The following is a 23,967-nucleotide window of genomic DNA, read 5'->3' as shown; positions in this document are numbered from 1 at the left end:
TACATAATGGATGATTTAAGTAAAGATATCACTCGCCAGGTTTTTGGTCTGTACTCAGGGTTCGCCAAGTGGGCCCACTTTGAAAAAACCCGCCCGGGTTTTATTGGGCGGGCCCACCTTGAAAAAACCCACTTGGAACGATAAATGGGTTTTTTCAACAAAAAAATTTTTTTTTACTAAAACTTATTGTTTTGCATTTACTTTTATATAATTTATAGTGCAGCATAAATTTGTCAAATTGAGTTGCATGATTTATATGATTAAGTTTTTAATATTAGTAAAGTAAAAAAAACTTGAATCTTCATATAATTTTATAGTAGGTATCTACTATTGAAAACTTAAAGTGGGTTTTTTCAAAAAGTAATATTTTAATGATATTAAATCAAATAAAAATTTAAATAATATACTCTGAAAAGATCAATTTTTCAAATATAGTTGCATGCTTTATATATTTATAAACAGGTTATTATTTTTAATTCATATGTTTAAAAAAATTGAAAAAAAACAATTTTTTTCTTTTTTTACCAAGTGATACATTAACAAATTTAAACAGTTTTATTTTCTGGCTTTAAAAAAAAAAAAAAAGCTAAAACTTTTTATAAGAGAACTTTTCAAAATTATTTATCTAAAAATGAAATCATTTTCCTAGGGTTAATTATTTGAAAACAAATGGGACAAGTAACTGATACTCTTTATAATTATACATAGTTTTAATTTCACTTTCTATTAACCTTATTATAAAAACATGTAAGACCATTAAATATTTATTTCAGTTCTTTTATTTAACTCAAGTCAGATGAAATTTTAGTTTTTACTGATTATAAATATTTACAGATTATAATTTTATTATAGATAATATCCATATGTTTAATAAATATAGTAAATAAATGTGTGTGAAAACAAAAAGATTAATAAACTTGTTCCTTTTATATTACTGCATTTATATTTTATAATTCCTATTTTAAAAAATTATGAAATGTAATGCACTTAACAATAAAGAAGATTCAAATAGGTAGTGATAATGCGTTATTTAAACTTAATATAAAATACATATAACCAGGGTTCCCCAAGTGGGCCCACTTTAAAAAAAAAACCCACTTGGTGTTTTTCACAGCTCATTCTAGGCAGAAAAAAGGGCAGGGTGCAAAAGTTTAAAAAAAGGGCATTATTATTCTAAAAAGGCAATAATTTCTTTCGATGGGCTTTACACGTTCTATTAAAAAACATTGTCAATTAGTAAAAGAATTTTTTATTTTTTTTACTAAAACTAGCAAAGCAATCATTAATTACTAATTTTTATTAATAAATTAACATATATATTGAGCTAATTAGCTTAGTAATTTATTTAAAATGCATGCATATATTAATAAAATAATAAATGTATGTTTTTAAGTGTCTGTAGTTATGATTTAATAATTAAAATGATTAATAATAATTATGATTTAATGATAGAGCAAGTAACTGCAAACTTTCAAAGACAACTGCAATAAGGGGGTGTGATGGCTATTTTTTCTTTCCCATATAAATCTATGTATTGACAGCAACAACAAACTAAATAAAAAGAGTTGAAAATAACAAAAGTTTAAGAAATCCATTGCAGAGTTGGAAAAATAAAGAAGGATTGAGGAAAGAAAGAGCAAAAAGGGAATGGAGTCTATTATATCAGGGCACTAATTTACTTCAGGGGCAACAGGGTGGATTCTTTTGACTAAAAGGGCAGCAGGGTTCTGCACCCTATTTACCCTGCCTAGAATGAGCTCTGTGTTTTTATTTGGTTCAAAAAGAAGTATCTCCTAATACTATCATTGGACACATCGTTGAAGTTAACAAATATTTTAGAAATGTGCATCAAGCACATGGATGGGCAAATGAAAAAAACTACTTGATGACCCAATGACACTAGGTGGAATTCATATTGTGAGCACGTAAAAACTTTTGCCAATAATTACCATAAATATGAAGAGATTGTTCTTGAGCATCAAAATAAATCTAATAATAATATGTCAAAAATATTAAATAATGTTGGGCTTTACCAATAAACTATCAATTGGGAAAAGCAGATATCAATTGTTTCTTAAGCTTTAAAAAAGCTTCAATCAGAAAACATTTCAATTTCAGAAGCTGTTGAAATATGAAATAACTTACTATCATGTGATGAATTAGAACCCCATAAACATTTTGTAAAAAGATTCAATCAGGCTGTTCAGCCACATCATTTATTAGCATATGCATCCTGGATCTCTAAACAAGGGGACAATTTTTAAATGATGAACAAGACCAAGTAGCAGAAAACTGTCTTTCTAAGCATCATCCAGAATTTCTGCCATGTGTTATGGCATTCAAAATTTCCGATCTTGAATACTTTCCAAAATCAATGATGCTTGACACTGTTATTCAACAGTTTTCATCAAAAAATAGTGGAAAATTATGGCAAAAAAAAAAAAAAATAAGTAAATAAAATTAATTGCTTCCACAAAGTTTCTGTCAATTCTTTTTTATTTGCACTCAGCACCAGCATCCTCTGTCTCTATCGAAAGACGCTTTTCAACTTTCGGTTTGGTGCAGAGTAAACTTCGAAATAGATTAGGAATAGATAAAGCTACAAAACTCGTAAAAGTGTCTAAGAGAGAAATGTAGACACTTTGAACCTGTTGTATGATAATAATAATAAGGGAAAAAATGGACCTTTTTTTTAAGTTAACTCTTAACATCTGCTGACAATTTTTAACTATTTGGAGAAAGTTTATCACAAATAAAAAACAGTTAAAAATTAAAATATTACTTTTAAGATTGTTTAAATATTATTAAAATTTCATTTGAATACAATTTATTTTGTTTCTTTTAATCATGTTTAAAAATATTGAAAGCAAACAAAAAAAAAAAATTTCTATTAAGTGATACATTAAACAACAATAAACAAATTTAAAGCTTTATTTTCTGATTTTAAAAATAAGCTATAACTTTTTATATATACTTTTTAGTGTATGTATTTTAAGATTAATTTGTCTTTTGAAACTATAAAGTTAAAATGTATCTAAAAATGCATATATTTATCTAAATATTTGAAAAAAGGGGCAAGTAACTGATACTCTTTATAATTATATGTAATTTTAATTTCACTTTCTATTAATCGTATTATAAAAACATGGAAGACCATTAAATATTTATTCCAGTTTAATTTTAATACAGGTAAAAGTCAGATGAAATTTTAGTGTTTACTTATACAACTCTATTTAATGAATAAAAATATTTTCACAGTGAAATTTATGAGTACTAAATGAAAAAACCCAATTTTCCCCGGGTTTTTTCAAATAAAACCCAATTTTCCCCGGGTTTTTTCAATAAAACCCAGGCAGGTTGGGTTTTTTCAAAAATCCCCGGGTTTTTTCAAACCCTGTCTGTACTACATACTAAGAATTTTCAGTGTTTGTATCCTTGGTTATCTAGGATGCATCCAAATATGCAGTTTTATTCATGTGTTCTGTAGCATGTTTCTATTAATTAAGGTTCTCGCTAGTATTGTTGCCAATAGTAATTGTTGCCAATTGTTCTACAAACATCTCTAAAATGATACGCATAGATGACAAATTTGTCGCTTTGAAATATGTTTGGAATTTTCAAAATCGTGACAAAATATGACTAAAACTGCCTTAAAGTGTCCAAAATCTTAAACATTGAGAGAAGGTAAAAATTCTATATGTATAACCATTGTACATATAATAATTACATATATTAATAAATATTTGATACTTTTTATACAATTTGCTTTAACTTATTAAAGGAAAAGATTTATAACTTTTGAAGCTCTGTAATTCATTGAACAACGAAAATGAACAACTTATCAATTAAATATGAATAAATATGTTTTTAATACTGATAAATCATGTTTTTGCATAAGGATAAATAAATTCAAAAATAAAAATAATAATAAACTTTTTTAATAAACTTGTCTGTTTCTTGTTCAAAAATTAAACTTTTATTTTTACCTATATTATTTTTAAAATTGTGGCATAATTCGAGTAAAAAGGTTCTGGACTGTTTCAGACAAAGGGGTTTTGAATAGGACAGTTTAAACCCTATGTTTTTAACCGTGGATTAATCCAATTCTGTCCTAAACCTTGCCAACTCTGATTTAAAACTCTTTATGGGATGCCAGTTATCAAGTTCCTGGAGTTTGAAAAGGAAAAGTTTGAAACGGGTTGCTTTAATGGAATTAAAACTACACTGTGAACTCCCGTGTAACTATGTAATTCAACCATAAATCAATAAGAAATTCAGTTTTTTCCCCTCAAATTTGTCTACCATATTAAGTTTTTGGACCACTAAATAAAAATCTAGGTGATTCTAATTGACCATTAAATGTTCATTGCTGGTGTGAACGAACCCTATTTATAATGCTTGTAACAGATTTGTTCCAGTATTGTTTTTCTCATTAAAGATACACTATCTTTTTGCTTTACAAAGTTTCTGCACCTCTATTGCTAAGAACTTAGCAGAGATTCATCCTTGCTGATGTGACAAGCATTGATAGAAACATGTTATTGAATGTAAGACTAGTTTGTATTTGTCCCGGATGACTGAGGGTGCACGCATCGAACATTTATATCTGTAGTTTATATGGTGTATTTGGAGAGTGTTCATATCTTTACATGCATCACCCATCTTTGTGCATTTTATATTAGTAATCAACCAGTCTTTATGGAATTTGACAAATCATTTAGGTTAAAACTGTATTTGAAATTTTATAATTTATAAAATAAAGTCATTCTCAGAATATAAATGAGTTTTAAACCGTAATAAAATTATCGAGTGCATCAAAACTGTAAATGAAATAAAAAATATTAAATTTCTTGTTCATAACTTGTCTGCAGAACACAAGAAGTCGAATCTTTGTCTCATTGTTCCCCAACATTCCAGGTTTGTAGTTTGTAAAAAAGTATACTGGCATTTCTGATTGAGTATATAATTGAAATATTGTACTTAAAACTAAAAAAAAAATGTTATAAACTGTAATGTATTCTAAATTGAAATTATATGCCTGTACCCAGAGTATTAGGCTACATCTGTTTAAAATGCAGATCAAAATAGACGTATCAAAATACATATCAAATTTTGCGCTGTTATACTTTATGAATCAACCCATTTATTCAATCAATCATCAGCTTATGGAGCCGTTTTGTATTAAGCTACGGAATCAAATGTTTATTTTGTGTTTTACTAATAACTACTTTTTATGCTTTTTGAGATTTTTTCATTATGTCTTCAAATCAATATGTCATATCTATAGCGCTGCCATAAATCATATAATGAAACAAAAATCATAAATTAATCTATATATTTGTAGGTTTAGGTATTAAAAATTTGTTTGCTAGTTTTCAGAATTGAGTATTATATTTAACAATGTGCTCCTCAAAAGACTTTAAGATATTAAAGTTGGATTTCATTTATAGAATCTAATTGTTGACAAACTTGTTAGTAATGAATTGTACTCAATGATTCTTTAATTTCTATTCCATAATTTTTTTCTAAAATTACTAATTTATAATAATTTGAAATTGTAGTATATGTTTTAATGAAGTTCAATAGAAAATGGTATTTTTTTCTTCTTTTTCCAGAGAACTTGTTCTTGTTCTGAGCACATTCACAAAACCCATTATAGCTGCAGTGAATGGAGCAGCTGTCGGCTTTGGTGTATCGCTTCTAACCTATTGTGATATTGTCTTTGCCAGTGACAAAGCAACTTTCTGCGTTCCTTCCCTTAGTATTGGATATGTACCTGAAGGTGGACTTACTCTTACACTTCCTCAAATTATTGGAAATTCTCGGGTATGAACATTTTTTAAAATTAATGTGTATATTTGGTGAAATATTTTAGAAATAATTTTGATTGTGTAAAGCCAGGCTTATATAAAATTTTTTATGAACGTAGCATTTCTATTAAAAAAATTTCTGTATGCATTGATTAACTCTTTTAACTAGTTTCCGCCTTTTCATTGCCATCTCATTTTGGAACTTTATGCAGAACTTTGTATATAAAGTTTTTACAGAACTTTGTATATAAAAACTAAACACTATTCATACCACAGGGATGAGTTAGGTTAAAAAACTAAAAAGCCAATTACAGAAATCTATAAAGTTATGTGCAAAAACACTTTATAAAAGTAAAATAGTTGAAAAAATACCTGATATTTGAGCAAGAAAAAGGTGTAAGTAGGAATCGTTTATCCACATAATGTTATCAACGTTTAAATAAAAATATCAATGGGAGATTATATTTATTTGTTTAAATTATGTGAATACAAATATCTACATTTAATTTAATAAATTGCGTGAATACGAATCTCGGTGTTTGATTTTAAAATCGTGTCAATGCAAAACCTCATTGTTTGATTTTTCAATTGTGTAAATATGAATTCCGATGTAAAATTTAAAAAAAAAACTATACTGAACTTGAATACGAATCATAATAGTGGCTTTAAAATCTTACGAATCCGATACATATTAATTGATCTAAAATTGTGGAAATATGAAACATGTTGCATGATCTTAAGTTGTGTGAATAGGAATTAAGATGTGTAATTTTAAATCATGTGATTGTAATTTTAAATAGCGTTTGCATTGGTAGGAAAAGTCAGAAAGAAAATTTTTTCTCAGGAATTTGAAAAATATAAACTTTCTTTGAATAGGCAATTTTTTCTTCTTTCTTTTTTAGTAATAGTAAAAGGATTTCAGCGATGATAAACAAATTTTCCGTGAACCGAGTTCTCATTCGTGTATCTTATACAGCTTAAAAAACAGAAAAATGTACTATTTGTTTATTCCAGATATGCCAATTCGCTCTGGAAAAGCAGATAAATATTTTTGAGTGGTAGCCTTTTAATATGTGATTCTTGGTTTGATAAATTTGATTAATAGGGCATTACCACACCCAGGGTTCATTCTAGACTAAAAAAAGGGCAGGGTGCTAAAAATTGAAAAGGGCACTATACTTTTAAAAAAAAGGGCAGCAAGTTTAAAAAAGGACATTGCATTTTATAAAAAGGGCAGATATCTTAACCTTCTTTGCATAGTTAAAATGAATAATTATATATAAGTTTACTTTTATCACTAATCACAATTATAATTATCAAATGTATAACTACAATTTTCCAAGGAAAAAAGGCTACAGTTTGAATTGAAAAATTTTTAAAAAAATTCAAACGAGGTTTTTTTCCTTTATCTCAATATTTCTTAGTTCACTAAAAATATATTTAAAATTTTACACATACCTTTGAAAGACCTGGGGAAACAACTGAAATTTTTCAGATATGTTTTTCTTTCTCAAGTTGATGATTAGAATAACTATTTTCAGATAAAATATGAATATTAATCTTGAAAATAAACTTATTATGTATCTGGCTCTCCCTTATAAAAAAATAAAATAAACTGCGTTTTTAAGCTTAACTGTTGAAAACGAAGTTCTGAAGTATATACATAAAAAACAATATTTACAAAAAAATGTGCAAAATAAAATTCATACTTCCAGTCATTTTAAATAAAACATACTGGAAGTTTTATACTTGAATTCAGTCGCAGCAATAATATCAAACTTTAACTTCACATTCATCTTTAACTTATACAGTATATATAAGATCTGATAATTTAGGGGTGCACAACCTTTTTGAGTAAAGGACCACTTGCACAGCAGGTTGACTAACGAAGGGCCGCACATGTATTTAGACACGTTATTGGCAAATGTAGTAATATTTCTTTTAACATTAGTGTTCTAGTTTTTTTTTTATCAATAAACCTAATAATATATTTGTTGAAAATTAAAGTTGTTCAATTATTAGAATTCATTTGAAAATAAAAAAAAAACTAATACTTATAAAAAAAGAAAAAATGCAATTTTTATCAAATCATGCAATAAAAAAAAAACTTCAATGCTCGCAGAATGAAAGTAAGAAAAAAATTTATGTAGAATTAAGTAATATAAATTCAAATTAAATATTTTAATTGAAGAAAACTTATAAGTTTTCAACAAAAACCTAAAATAAAAACAAAACTTATAGTTCAAAATAAAATTCAATACTTATTTGGTAATGTACTTTATTATTTCATTTTATTAATTCTTAGATTTTTTTATATAGTAAACGTTATCTTTTTTTTATATCGAAAATGATTACTTAAGCAACAAACAGTGAGCAGTTTAAAAATTCACGTTTTCCACCACTTATGAATTTCTCAGGTTGCTATCATATTGCATTTAAATTAAAGATTTAATGAGCATTTGGCACTTTAGTCAAAAATGCAGTTGGTTAAATGAGCAGTCAAATATTCCTCCGAATATTTTTTTAAAAATGTATTTTTCTAAGTTTTTTTTTCTTCTTTTGAATTTGTATAGATATGATAAAAAATATAAAATTGTATTTTGACTATATTATAGTATTGCTTATTATAAGAAATAGTTTTAACATAAATTTCTAAAATTTTAAAATCCATGTTTCTGAACATGGCTTGCAAATTTATCTTCTAGAAGACAAAGGGAAAAAAGAAAGTTGGAAAACTGGATTACTTTATTCTGAACCACAAGTTTTTGAATTACTGCTTTTTTTTTTTAAGAAATTTTTTTTTTTTTTAAATCAGACAAATCTATTTCGTAATTTTTTCGATACTTCTAATTCTGAGAATTGAGAACGATTTTTTTTTTCTTTTCATTTTTGCTTTTTTCTATTCTGCTTCAGAGCATTTATGTTGACTTAATTCTTTTTTCTTGACTTTTTCAGCTGCTTTTATTATAATGCAGCATTTTAACAGAACGTCTCATACTATTAATTTATTATCACTCTTTCCCTGCACTATAATATAAATAACTGGAAATATAGAAAACTGATTTTCAGTGTTAAAGGTTTGTTTTAGGAACCAAGAACAATTTGTTATTTTTGTTTTTCTTTTTCATTAACTTTTCTTTTTATAGGCATTTTTATTATGACGCAGCATTTTTTTCAATGAACGTTATTAATAAACTTTTCTTTAAAAATAAATGAAGAAAAAAATTCCTTTTTGCGTGTTGTAATAACATCGTAGTTACAAAATCACGTGGAAAAGTATGGCAATTCAAAAAAAAAAGTAATAATAATTACTTAAATTTATGCTGAACTCAGCAAGAATAAAGTTTGTCGAATGTGAGATATAAAATTCGCATGTCGTAATGAAATTATAGGAATTTTTTATAGTACGTGGGAATGCATAGCAATAACTACAAAAAAAAAAATAGCTTAAAAGAAGAAAGAAAAGCAAAAAAAAGAAGGAAAAAAATTACTTAGATTTAAGATTAAATTTTCACAAATAAATTGAACCAAAAAGTGTTTATTGAAATTAATAAAAAATTCAGGATTTTTGAAATCAAGTTACAAAGTGGAAATAAGTGTTAAACAAAATAATTTATATTTACGATGAATTCGAATTTAAAGAAAGCGCGTTCAACATACGTTTACTATAGAATCTATTAAAATTGAACGTGTCAAAACGCGATGACTCAAAAGTGCGATTAAAATTTTTTTATTGTGATCAGTAGCTCTCGCGGGCCGCAGGTTGTGCACCCCTATGATAATTGTAAGGAAAGGGTAAATAAGACTAAAGGAATTTACAGAGCAACAATAAAAAAAAATAATAGAAAATAAACTTTTTTATAGTTACGAAGTTGTTTAAAAAAATAATACAAATAAATAATCTGTGTGAAATCAAAATTAAGTCCAAATTAATGTAAGAACATTTTTGAACACAAAAGCGCTACCGTTGTTTTTTAACACAAAAACGCAATAAACAGTTAAAATATCCAATACATGAGCATCAATTAAAATATTAATTATAGGAAAATAAGATTGTAATAAAGTGTTACAATAAAAATAAATTATGTAAAAAAAAAAAAAAAAACATTAAAAAAGGCATATTTTTTAATATCAAATCACCCTAAAAAGAAACTAACAAATCAAAGTACAAGCAAAAAAATAAAGGATAAAATCGCATATTTTAGTCTGCTAAAAAATAAAATAAATTATCCTAAAATATGAAACAAAGCAGCAAGACAACGAAAAATAAACGGAGAAATTATTAATAAAAAATAAACAAACTAATAAATAAAAAAACTTCTCAAAAACTAAGTCATTCTAAAAAAATTTAATTTAATAAAAATACTACCCAATAATCTGCATTGAAGCGAAGTAAAATCGTACTTCATCAATTCATGAACTTTTGCAAGAAGAGAAGGGAAAAAAAACCCGAAAAAAAATAATAAAAATGCATTTAGTCAAGATTTTCTGTTACAAAAAAAATTATTATAAATAAGATGGATAAAAAGATAAAAAAAAAAGAAGTATAAATTAAGATGTTAAAGAAACGAAATTAATAATAAATAACTAAAAAAAAAAAAAATTGCTTTCATGATAAATACTAAATCAGCACAAAAAGTAATACTATATAAAAAAAAAAAAGAAAAAAGGAGTATATATAACTTATCTGAAGTGTAAGAAACTAACGCTCGCACTGTTCAACTTTCTTATAGTACCATTGAATAACCATGGAACAGCCTAAAAGTGATTCTCTATTATAAATCACTGTCACTGCACTAATTATGCCCTGCCTAAAGGCGACGCCCCCTGAGTGCGAGACTTAACACTGATTTTGCCAATTCAGATTTTTTTTATCTAGGTATGGATGCACCTAATAAAAATCGGTGTGGAAAAAAACTTTTTTTTCCTTCTTAATTTTCAATTTCGAAAGGGGAAATGTCGCAAATTACTTTATCAAAAACGTACAAGTACGTTACAAGTAAAATTACGTTTTTCTATGACAATTCCATGACTTATCAAGTCTGGCGCGTACGGACCCTGTGATTAAGAGAAATAAAATAAAGCAATTACAAATGATTATAAAGTAAATAAATAAGTTATTAAAAAAGATTCATTTGCGACCGCAGCACTTTTTATTGTATTTAAATGAACATTTTAAGTTTTAAGAAGAATCGAAATAAAAATTTGCTCATTATATTCAAATAAATTCAATTTACAATATTTACGACGCACGATCTTACAAACGCAGAGTTAGCAAAGCGATAACATTGATATTAAGAATAAATTAATAAACAAATAAAAAGCTGAAAAATATTAAATGAAAAAAGTTTGGTATTTAAATTAATCTATCTAATATTACAATGCGTTGTCAAATCATCATGGTATGTGATATAGATCATAGACGAAATTGCAATAAGCCCAAAAATAATGACCAAATTTCTATAATAACGAGAAAAAAAATAATTTAAGTAACAATATAGAAGTGTCATATTTAAATATATGGAAAATACAACATAGAGTTATCAATCGGCTTGGTAATTGTGATAGTGTCGAATCAAACACCTGATTTGAAAAATATCGTCAAATAAACGAGTTACTATTAAAGAAAGAAAACAATTTCTTAATATCAATTTATTTAGTTCTATTTAAAATGGGCGGCCAAATTAAAGCTGCATTGTGATCATTCAGAAAAAGAAGAAAAAAAATTTGCGAATAACACATGTTGTATCTTCAAATAAATTTCCTTTTTTAATATTTTTGAGGTACAAGCATACAGCTATAAATAAATTTAATACTATTAAATAAAGGAAAGTTACGTATTTAAATTTACCGATATAATTACATCACTCTGTCAGTTCAGTTATGAGTAAAAAATTTAGAAAAAATTCTAAATGTATGAAAACGTTTCCTATTCAAAATATCTTATTTAGTATCAATTAGGATGAACAGTCGAACAAAATAATAAGTAAGGAAAGAAAGGGGAAAAAAACGATTAATTGAATTAAGTATGCTTCATCTACAAATAAATTGTGTGCTTGATTCAACTTTTATGAGGAGCAGTCATACCTTTGCACACACTAGTAAGAACATAAATAAACAAATTAATAAAAAGATCGACTGCTGGGACAAATTCTAATGAAAACGAGAACGCTAAACAATATTTTAAAAGAGTAAAAAAAGAAAAAGAAAAAAAACGGAAATGTTTATACTTCTGGCAGCGTGCCAACAAAGAATGAGAAAAATATTAAAAAAGAAAAAAAAACGGAATAAAAATTATCGTTTGCTAATATCTTAAAATAACTTGTAATGTAACATAACTTGAAACTTATTATTGTAAGGATTGTATTGCGTCATTGTAAAAAAAAGTTTATTATAAAATTAGAATTTTTTTTCTTTTTTTTTTTTTTTGGATAAAAAAGCTTTTTTATTGCGTAGTTAATTGTCTAAGTCCCTTCACTTTTGAAATCAAAAGTAAAAATTTCTTTCTTCCTTCAAAAGAATAAAGCTGGGCAGAGGGGTTCAGAAGATACATGAGAATGTATCTTTTATCTATATGACCTAGTCTGACCCCTAAAATTGTCTACAGGCTTTGTGAACAAGATTTCTTCCTTTAAAAAATTCTTTCCAGGAAAACTCTTGCCAGGCCTACTGACCGTCATCATAGCAGTATGGTTTCTTAAAATAAGCAATACGTCCATTTCTAAGAAAAAGAAATTTTTCTAAAAAGAGAAAATAGGAACCCACACAGCTGCAGGTGGGGTTGCATTCCCTGAGGAACTTCTTGGAAGATCTCTTATTTAAACTACTAACTTCAAGAGGAAATAGTAAAGAGGGGGGGGGGGGAGCTCATTTACCCGTAGCTTTTGAGCTAGAGGGAAGACAAGTTGATTTCAAGAAAAGTATTACTAAGCGGAGGGGGGAGACAGGACAAAAAAATCCTTTCTTACAGGAGAGTGGTATCTTTTTGGAGGGGACACAACAGGGCGCATTCAATTATATCAGGGCGGGATAAAAGGAGTAAAGGGCAATAGGGCGGATATTTCATATCAAAAGGGCATACGGGGCGGGCCGCCCCGTAAACCCCGCTTAGAATGAACCCTGCCACACCACTACTTTTAAATAATTCAAAGGTATATGTGATATACCACTTAGTTAGGCTATGTTTAGTTTTTTTTAAAAAGTTCGCAAAATTAACCAAAAATCTGCAAAATTTAGTTAGCACTTCTCTATTATTTTTAAAAAATGCATTGTAGAGTCTAGAGCAGTTGTCATCTCTGTGATTCTGAAGATTTGTGGTTGACTGTTTGACAAAATCGCTCAGGATGGAAATTGTTATTAATGAATATCCTATGACTTTTTTTGTGTGTGATTTCTGTAATCTTTTAATGAATTGATGCAGAATCGGTTTAAATAAGCAAATCAATTAAAGACCTTGGTCTTAAACAGTTCATAATAACATAATAATCTAAATTTAGACTTGAATTTGTATAAATTATGCTTTTTTTAAAAAATGTAATACCTTTAAAACATTTAATGTGTCATTATACATGGGTGCTACTCTTTATTCCTGGGGACTGAACATAGTCTATAGAAAATCAGTAGATTAAGTTTCATAAATTAATGTCTATTTTTTTTTTATTTTGAATATTAAAATTTCTGTTTCTCCTTAAATTTAGCAAATTTTTTCTGTTAAATGAAAATTACATTTTAATGTAAACATTGTTGATTTTCATAAATATTGCAAAATGATCAAGTAATGATGTAGATCATTAATGAAAGAATGAGATTGAACTTCAATGCCTGTTTGCTTTGACGATATTTGTACTATTGTTGTATCTAAAAATTTTTTTTTTCTCCGAACTTTTGACTTGCTGTCAAAAGTTAAATTGAGATTATTATCTTTTTTTAAAATTTTTTATTTTTTAAATTATAGAGATAGGCCAAAACATAAATAATGAGGAAATGAAAAATAAGTTGAGTTAAGTATAGCTTCATGAAAAAATTAGTGGTTTATTATACAATGATTGATGTAAAAAGAGGATCAAGGTTAGCTGTTATTTTTATCTTGTTTGCTGTAAAAAATAAATTAATAAAATATGAAGAAACAATGCTCGATAATTGATTTAATATATAAGTCCTTATCATAGAAAGGTACATTTTGCAGTCAGTGAGCTATAAATTTCTGAAAATTCTAGTAAACAACTCTTGATTGTGTTAATTGATCAAAAATATAAGTGCAGTTTTGAAATGTTTTTTAAAGTGACACCCATGGTGATCTAGTTAATAATTCTTAGAAAAAAAAATCTGATTTCAATAAATTTATCTTAGTTTAATCAAAAAGATAAGTTTTTTTTAGAATTTAAATTTCTTTACCCTTTGTAATTGATGGTATTAAACTCATTTAATGGGAGAAGTTTTTTGAATTTCCTCAGTTTTAATAGATTTGTGTGATTATTTTTCAGTGTTGTGAAATGTTGCTGCAGGGATCGAGATTAACAGCGTCTCAGGCTCATCAAAAAGGTCTCGTTTCTGAAGTACTGTGGCCATCCAGATTTATGAATGAAGTTATGCCTCGTGTGCTGGCTGTTATATCACAACCATTGCCAGTAAGTCATTAACTCATAGAAATTTTCAGGAATGCCAACTATATTCACAACAAAGTTAACCTTTTAATTTTCATAAAGACTTAATACACCCTTTTTTTCTTTATGAATTTCACTCTTGTTCATTTTCGCATCTTTCCCATCATGCAGGTGCAATGTATAAAATTAAATTAAACTATTATACAAAATTGAACAGGGGTATTTCATCAGAAATTTCTTTTATTGATTCCCTAATTGCAGAATTAATACAAAATGAAATATTTCTTTTTTAAAACTATTTTTGTCTTTTTTTATATATAATGTATTTCTATTATCTTGAATGCAATTTTTTTCCCTGTATTGTAGTGTTATATTTTTTAATTGACATAAAATATACAATAAATGTATAAATTACAAACATTAATTTTTAGTGGTTCACTGTATAGTTTGACCACGACACTGCCAGTTCATACTGCTGTATTAGACTAGAATTTTTTAAAAACATATCTGATGAAGTCAGAGGATTTTATTCTTCTATTTAAGTAACACTGTAGTTAGTTCATCATTGTGCTGTATGGTATGAAAAACCAATGATAACATATACTCTTCATTTTACAGGAATGTGTTAATTTTGTTTGTAAGTATCTAGTATGATAGGTTTGGTTGGCATAGTTTGCCCCTAAACAAATTCTGCACTTATTTTCATGTGAAAAAGTATACAAATAAAAAGAAACCAAAAGAATTTTGATGCACAGACTGCTAATAAAATATGCGTTGAGGTCTCATTTTCAAATACTAAAAAATGCCTCTAATTTATATTTTTTTAGTTGACAAATTTTTACAATATTATCTTACATGTTAGGCTTTACATGTTAGCACAAAATGTTTCAGCATTACCAACTTATTTGGTACTAAATTTTTTTTATTTAGTCATGTAGTATGTGCATCAATGTTTTTTTTTTTCATTCTGCCGAGGACCTCAAACAATATGTAGTTAAAGTGCTCCTTGTAATTTTAATAACTTTTATTCTGCATAATTGTTTGGGATACAATATCCAGAGTATGCTTGTCCTTGAAAGAGAAATTCTTTTACTGGATTTAGGTGTCTATCTCTTAAAACACAGAGGTGTTTAGTTGGGCAAGTGCATGTGTGGTAGGTTTCATAAGATTCAGCTGTTATATGTCCACAAAAGTCACCAGATTTGCATGTTCTATACTGTAAGAAAATCAAAGTTAGCAGTAAACCTGTTTTGGTTACAATCTGAGGTTTATTTAGATAATGATTTAAGTAAACTTATTATTTTTTAAGGAAAAAAAAAATACTTGATTGATTTTAAAGATAAACCATCAATATCAAAAGTTATGAAGTATTTTAATGTGCGATTTTAAATTTTTTCTTGATTTTCATCGAGGAAAAACATTGTTTTTCATGGATAAGACTTGGAAAATTAGTTTAAAAAAATATTTAACATTGGAAATAAAAACTATTGTTGTACTAAAATTTAGTAAATAAAAGTGGTAATGCTGAATTAAACTTATTCAATAAAAAGAATAACCATACTGAATGGATTTCATTCATTACAGGCTGGGGCATATTTTCATAATATTAGAATTCAAAAAGTGAAAAATTAAGTTTTAAAAAAAGTAATTTTTCAAATTTCCTTCTTTTATTCCCTCTCCTGTAGTGCTTGGCATAATTTATATTACTTTAAAGTGGCAAATTTTAATTAAAAAAAAATCTGCATAAAATTTTTTATATTAGGGGGAAGGGGAGATGGATAGTCTAATGATTTGCCTCTAAAGTCACTCACAAAAGCTTTGTGATTAAAATGCTCGGAGTATCTATGGTACTTAGAGTTTAAATATGCATTTTTTTCTTTTACGTTTTTGTATTTAAACTAAAGATTCCTTTTTTGCAATCCCTATTCCTTTGGTTTTTTGAACCAGTTTTAACATGTTACAATGGTGGCATGTTCATGGGTGCAACTCTTCAGTCCTGAGGGCTGAAATCAAACTTTAAAAAAGATCCTGTGAATTGAATGATGTTCTCTGATTAATATATCTTTCCAATTTGTTTTTTAAATGAAGTTTTTGACAAAAAAATTTCCTTATGAAATGTAAAAATTTTTTTTTTGTTAGAATAAATAAAAAATATATTACTTTTTTGAAAACATTTTTATTTTTCATAATTCATGCAAAATGATGAATTAATGACATCACATCACCTTGACTGATTTTCTACATTTACTTGTGTAAATAAAATTTGTACTGTTGAATTCGCTTGAGTTTTGTATTTTTTCTCTCAACATTTTCAGATGCTTTGTAAAGCTAACTTAGGATTATTTTTTAAAAAATGATCTAGGACAAAACATAAATGATGAAGTGAAAAATAAATAGGATATAAATGGCTCCAAGAAAAATTTTGAATTCAGCAATTAATGTAAAATTATGTACAAAGTTAGCTGTTATCTTCAAACCAAACAGCATGTTTTTACAATTTAAATAATTTCTAGTAGAATTTTATCAATAATAATGAGAAAAAAAACTTTATTTTTCTTTAAAAAAATGTATGGATGTTAATTTTAATAATTAATCTAAATGAGGAATAAACTTGAATGTTAATAAATTTTATCGAAAATGTATTTAGTCTGAAAATAATTCAATTCAAAAAATTATTCTTTTTAAATATATTTCATAAAAGCACTAACTACTTAATTTAATTCAATCCTTTCTGACAAATCTTGGTTCATTTTATTTTAAATGGAAAAGGTATTATTTGGCAATTCTACATTTGGTTCCCTTTTTTTTCTCTTTCTTCTGAGTTTTCAGTTCTGATAGATATACGTTCTCCGAAAAAGAAAAAAAAAAAAAAAACTACAACAACAAAATCTCTAATGCACATTATTTTATGTTAATACATGTAAATGTATAGTTCTGTTACCCTGAATGACCGAAATCAAGACTGTCGACTTTCACCGGTGAATCTTAACATTAATTAATCTTAATTTGGTGAATTTTAATATCTGCTTGGGATAGATTAGGAGAAGCATCAGTGTTCGGAGTATCGGTTAAATGCATATCGGGCAGTAGCACTGAACCTTAAAAAAACATTGATGTAGGGTAAACCAGGCGAATGAATATTGGGCAGTGGCACTTAACTAGACCTATTATATATTTTGGACATTAACCAAAGCCACTATGCGATTGTCAATATTATTCACTTGTGGAAGCCAAGAACAATCTATTTTGGACATTAACAGTTCTATTGTTTATATTGAGAGTATGAAGGTAAATTAAGCTTTTAGCATATGAACTTACATTATTGGTACTTCAATAAAAGTTTGATAAAGTTTTTAATAAAATGCAGTAGAATAGTAATTTATATTAGAACAATTTGAAACTTTATTGGTTAATATAAATCTGAGATTTCAAAATAGTTAATAATGCAAGTAACATTAAATGATGTGATAGCTTATGCTTTCCTATTTTCGTGAAGATTTGCAATCTTCAATAGTACAATTTTTAAAAAAATGCTGTAACACACCAATTTTATTTCAAAATGCAACATTTAAAAACCTGCTCTTATCAGTTGGCAAACTTTTCCTCTCCTCTTAAAAAAAAAGTGTTGATCTAACTAAATCAAATAGTTTCAATTTGGTGGTCTACGCGGAAAGATTGGTGAGCATTACTCAAAACAACGATGAGAAAAGTTCTTTCGTTAGACAAACTACTTTAATTTTAAAATAGTGAAAAGTAATTTTCAAAGAATTTTACTGAATACTTACTGGAATGCATGCAAAATATTGCCCAGTTTTGTCTTCATAAAGTCTTCTATAGAAATTACCATTTCCACAAAAACAATGGATTGTTATAGTTCCATTGGTGACAACTTCTGCTGCTAATGTGGTCTCTCCTTCACATTGTTTTAGTTCTCCAACTTCAGTACAGAACTTCAAAAAAGACAATAGAAACAGGAAACTTATTAAATTTGTTATTTTCTGCAGTGCTTTCTTTTTTTTTTCTTTTCAAGTGAAGCTTTTGAAAATTTCATTAAATTAGTTTGTGTAGTAAATAATTTTTTTTCAAAAATTTTGATTGAATATTTATATTAGTTATCCCTACTGAAAGTTATAACATTGTGTTAGAAAACTAAATGTGCATTTGTTTTTATTTCAAGTTTTAATTTAAAAGAAAAAAGTAGTTTTTTTAAATTTATTGTTTGAATTATTTGTAGAGTAAAGTTTCAAGCAAGTGAAGCTAAAAATAGACCTGTTTGTTATATTTATATATATATGCATGTTTCTAATGGTTTCTACAGTTAATGAAGGAAACTCAATTTACAATTGATTTTTTTTAAACAAAATACTGGATTGATTATTCTGCAAACTTATAACTAACTTTAAAATTGAGTAATTATATCTTTTTGTAAATATTCCGAAGTATGGTGTTTAAGGAAAAAAGTATAAATAAAATATATTTTCAAACATCCTATATGATGCTATAAAAATTAGTTATCAATTTTAATCATGACTTTCTTTATTCTGTACACTTGGTTTCATAAAAGTAGCATACACAGGTTGTTTTGAAATGTTTACCCTTAATATGTTTAATAATATAATTTTTAGAATTTTTGTCAGATTAAGTGGGAGGTTTCAATTTAATTCTTAGCTGAGAAGCAGCAAATTTAAATCTAAAATGTTGTCTTAATGTTTCGTAATGTCTTAATGGATGATTGAATGAGTCCTGTAAATTGGGTTGCGATGTGTGTGTGTGAAGTCATTTTTTTGGCTTCAGATGGTGCTAATGAAAACAAGAAACACACCCTTTGTCTTAAATTTGCTTGGTTCCCCAAGCAGGCTTGTTGGGATGGCAAGTAGACAATTGAAACAACATGGTTTGAAAATGTTTTGTTTAAAATATTTTAGTGGTTCTCCTAAATGTATGAGAAAGTGGGAGATCTGAACATCCAGATTTCTTCTCATGTTTATACTTATGGTAGGAATTTATTTGAATTTCAATTCAGATTTCATATCTGGCAGGGAAAAGGGTTGTTTAGTTAAAAAAATAAATTGTGATACCTTCAGCTGAGCCCTTGCATTGAAGGTTATTGTCTTCTTGTCTTCACTCCATTCTGGTGGGCAATCCGTTCTGTCAGAACACTTGCAGAGTCTGTGGGTGAGGGGGGTGAGCCAGAACCTCTTGTGGATGACATTGCAAGCCTCTTTGGGACCTCCACACAATGGTAGATTTCTTTCAGAGGTGGCCTACGACACAGAATTATATTATTTGCCTGTTGCACTTTCTAGTAGGGTTTTTACTGAACCCTTTGTGATCCTATTGAGTTTATACTCAGAATTAGTTTTTGTTGAATGAGCATAAAAAACAATAATGAAATTAGAAATTTATAAAAGCGTTATGATACTTGTAAACACAATTTATAAAATATTTTGAATTTTATCTAGTACTGCCAGTTTAAGAGGATGCTATACTGTGAGAAAAATCTTTTATGGTTCATATGCAAGTAATTTAAAATTTAATGTATAAAAAAAAAGTGAGTTCAAGGAAAAAACTACAAATATCATGACCCCCCCCAAATTGAGAAAAAAGTTTTTTTAAACAGTTTACAAAAGAAATAAAATATTTTAAAAATTATTTAAGGGGGCATATACAACTAGGTAGGTCGGAAAAACGACCCCCCCCCCAGTCTACTTACGTTCTTCACTGTTTCAAGAATCATAATCCAAAAGATTAAATCGAAATTCATCATAGTTTTATTGTAAACATTAATAATGTTGAAGCGCTCTTAAACAGGTTTAACCAAAGATTGTATAAATTGAGAATTTTAATAACTCTGCCAGTTAGTGCAGCAACTGCAGAATGTTCCTTTTCAACTCTTAGACGTCTCAAAACTTGGCTTAGAGCAACTCAAAATAAAGAACGATTAAGATGACTCGCAAAATCGAAAAATTGATTTGGATGTTGAAAAAATCATTGACAGATTTGCCAAAGTTTCTAAAAAACGCATTACATTCATTATTCAAAGATTTTGAATACTTGAATTATTTACGTATTGTTCTATTTGTTCATTATGAAAAAAATAAATGAGAAGACTAGCATTAAAAACCCCAGTTTTTTTTCCTACAAAAAAATATTTGATTAAAAAAAATTAATAGTGGGGGGTGGATCTGAGTCTATTGCCCCCCCCCCCCCACAGGAAAAATTCCTGGATTCGCCCCTGCTTTACCTGAACGCACTTTTTTCTTTACTTTAAAGTACCAATGAAGGTAACACATTTTCCCCTCTGAATAAGGACCATATAAATGGACAGTGATTAGCATGCTTCTTTAGTGTGGTAAATGTGCGAGTAGACTTACGACTGCAACAGTTAAAACAGTGGTCAACAAAACATTACTTTTGTAGTTTACTACAATTACTTTTTTTTAAATGTAGAGACTACAAACTACTTTGGAATTTTAGTTAGTACTAACTACTTCACTACTTAAGGAAGGCGAACTTTGCTGGAGAAGTTAATTTACTCCTTTGTTCAAAATTGGCTTATATTTATTCATGTTTACATGAGCCAGTTTTGTAAATCCAAAATAACATTTTCGAATTTGTTCGGTTGATCTTCAACTTATTCTGCGTTTCTCGGCAGCGAATATTTAATTTAAGAAATGCGAAATTATTGAATACTCGAAATCTTTCAATTGTTTAGTGTTCTTTTATTTTCTCTAAAAAATTAAGTACATCGAAAATACGTTCCCTTCCTTTTACAGAACATCAAACTTTTCGAAATGGCTAGTTTAAATATAAATTATACGTTATTCTAAGTACGTAATTCCTTTCAACGCTCAGCTGCAGCCACAGAGTCATTTTTATTTAATTCGTAGACGGACCCACAAAGATTTGTGCCTATCTAATTCGAAAAATTAATTGCGATAAAGCCGCGTTTTTTTTCTTCTTAACTATCCTTAAAAATAGTTTCCAGGAATCTCTATAAACTACTGTTTTTGTTGTATCGCACTACGAACTACGAAAACAGGGTGCGTACCGTTTTTTAGAGGTGCTTATTTTCGATTTTCGTTTTTTAAAAGCCCTTAAAGGTGCTTTTTTCGTTGGGTGTTTTTAAAAAGCACTTAATTTTCCCTTTACTTTGATTTTCGCCACGCATTATGCGAAAAGACACTTCATATTGTTCTATTTAACGTTTTCACAATTATTTCCACCCCAATCTATTTCGGCGTACCGTCGGACTTAGCATATGAAAACGCCATTCGTTTTATGATTCAAAATTTTATGATTTTTGACAATTTTCAAAAACTATGCCAAAAGTTTTTTTTTTTTAAACATTACATTTGAATCAGGATAAAATCGTCAATTGTCGAAAATTTGCCAACCCTGCCTTATTATATTTTCTTAAAAGTGCTTAAAAATATTGAGTGCTTAAAGAGTGTTTAAAAGATGCTTATTTTTTGTTGAAAAATTTGGCTACGCACCCTGGAGAAAAAGTAGACTGCATTAGTTATACTACTTTTGCGCTGCTACATTCGATCATTGAGTTAATAAAAAAACTTAGGCGTCTGAGAAAAGGTTTATCCAATTTTTATTTTTTTAGTTAGATGAATGTTTTTGCGCATTTTTATTTTAACTTTGTATCTAATATGCATTTTATTTTACTGTCTTTAGTTTAAAGTGATAAAAAAATGAACGAAAAAAGTCTGTGAGATACTGGATTTCTTTTGTAGCTTTATTCTTTAATTAAAATTTAAATTCTTTTCTACACTCAGTAGATCAGCTATAGTGAATCTGTTATATTTTTTATTTGGTTTATATCATTCTTAAAGTAAATTCCTAATTATCTACAGATTGCAATTTTGATAATTCGCCCCCTAAAAACCTAAGCTAATAGGGAATAATCCATAGTTGATAGTTTCCTGTTTTAGCTATCACTAAAATTTAAAGTCTTATCAGGAAAATCTCTGTTTTTGTTTTACACCTACTTCGCGAGATGCTTGTTACAAGGCGACCAAATTCTGGTGTTGCAATATAACCTTCAAATAAAAAAAAAAATAGCTATCTTTAAAGTATTGTAAATTAAAAGTAAAACTCACCCCATTAGCATAAACGATATACGATTGCACAGTTGAAATCCAATAAAGAAAGGTAAACAATGTGATCTGACTTCGCATCTTTCTTTTGCAGGTGATGGAGGCAACGAAACTTCTGGTGCGCGCCAATATTTGGGATAAATTGAGATCCCACATGGATGTGGAACGTCGACTCCTCGTCAATCATTGGCTGGCTCCTCAATGCCAAGAAAATATTAAACGGGTCCTACGTCTGGATTCGCTCATCGATTGAAAGATTATCTGTTTTATTTCAACCACCCTTTTTTTTCCCTTCCTTTTCTTCTTCCTCCTGACTAAAATAAATAGTGAACGTTGCACGTTAATGCTTATATTATTAATGTTTTACTTTTTTTCCTCTATTGTATTTTGGAAAATAAAGACTTTAGTTTTCTTAAATGTGTGTCAGTTGTCTCTTCTGCATACGAAGCATGTCGAAAATTGAAATCTAATATGCCAGAGAAGAGTTTCTAAATTGTTAGGATATCTTTCTATTGGAGGGACGGACGAAATAAATCAAAATTTGATGGATTTCTGTACTTTAGCTTGATTAACAGGAAATTTCCTTCTGTATTTTAGTTTTTAAAAAAGTTATTATTTTTTTTTTGACACTTGAATTTTATGTCTTTGTATTCTATCATTTTTTCCCCTCCATTTTATTATATAAACGCCGTTGAACATTGTATTTTAGTTTTTAAAAAAGTTATTATTTTTTATGACACTTGAATTTTATGTCTTTGTATTCTTCCATTTTTTTGTCTCCATTTTATTATGTAAACGCCGTTGAACAGCTGACGCAATTTCGAATGCACGACTATCAATGTTCTATTTTGTAGCTTTGTAATTTTAAACGTAACCCAGAAGACGAGGAAACTCGTGGTTCAAATATTGGGACAAACTAGACTTCGTGGATTACTTTTTGGTGGAACTTACCAGATTGTGCGTGGCACGAGGAGGAAAATCTTCCACAGCTAACCCGACGGCAAGATGATTTAAACCCTTGATCCGTCTAACTTAGAGAGAAAATTTTCCGTCAGTGGCTGGGATTTTAACCTGGGTCACCTTATTGGGAGGCGAATTCCCTGATCCATTGTGGCTCTCTATTCTTAATTAAGAGATAGAAATTGATAATTTTTATTTACCTTTAAACCATTATCAGCTTCATTAGCGATGGCCTTGCTAACAACCAGATAGGCTTTACAGGGAGTGAAGGGAACGGCGTTTAAAGATTTTTATTTATTTATTTCCAATGGCACATTAAAAGACGGACATCAAAAAGAAATCTATAAATAAGACAGGGTGCGTAGCGTTTTTTAAAGGTGCTTATTTTCGATTTTTAAAAGCCCTTAAAGGTGCTTTTTTTCGTTGGGTGTTTTTAAAAAGTACATAATTTTCCCTTTACTCTGTTGATTTTTGCCAGGCATTATG

At 28.0% G+C, this 23,967-nt stretch overlaps 1 protein-coding gene across 1 annotated transcript in view; it reads left to right on the top strand.

Annotated features, from left to right (window-relative positions):
* The window catches only part of LOC107437541 (uncharacterized), a 35,897-nt gene extending 12,959 nt beyond the window's left edge, over window positions 1–22,938 (top strand). The window contains exons 5-7 of the mRNA XM_016049594.4: window positions 5,616–5,826; window positions 14,294–14,437; window positions 22,616–22,938. Coding sequence (XP_015905080.3) covers window positions 5,616–5,826; window positions 14,294–14,437; window positions 22,616–22,774 — 514 coding nt within the window. The 3' untranslated portion in view covers window positions 22,775–22,938. The remainder of the gene's footprint in view (window positions 1–5,615; window positions 5,827–14,293; window positions 14,438–22,615) is intronic.
* The last annotated feature ends 1,029 nt before the right edge of the window (window positions 22,939–23,967 follow it).

Source organism: Parasteatoda tepidariorum, chromosome 9 (genome assembly GCF_982258835.1).
Source record: "Parasteatoda tepidariorum strain Cologne lab strain chromosome 9, Ptep-v5.0, whole genome shotgun sequence".
In the NCBI taxonomy this organism is placed as follows: Eukaryota; Metazoa; Arthropoda; class Arachnida; order Araneae; family Theridiidae; genus Parasteatoda; species Parasteatoda tepidariorum.
This window is presented reverse-complemented; position numbering and strand designations above follow the sequence as displayed.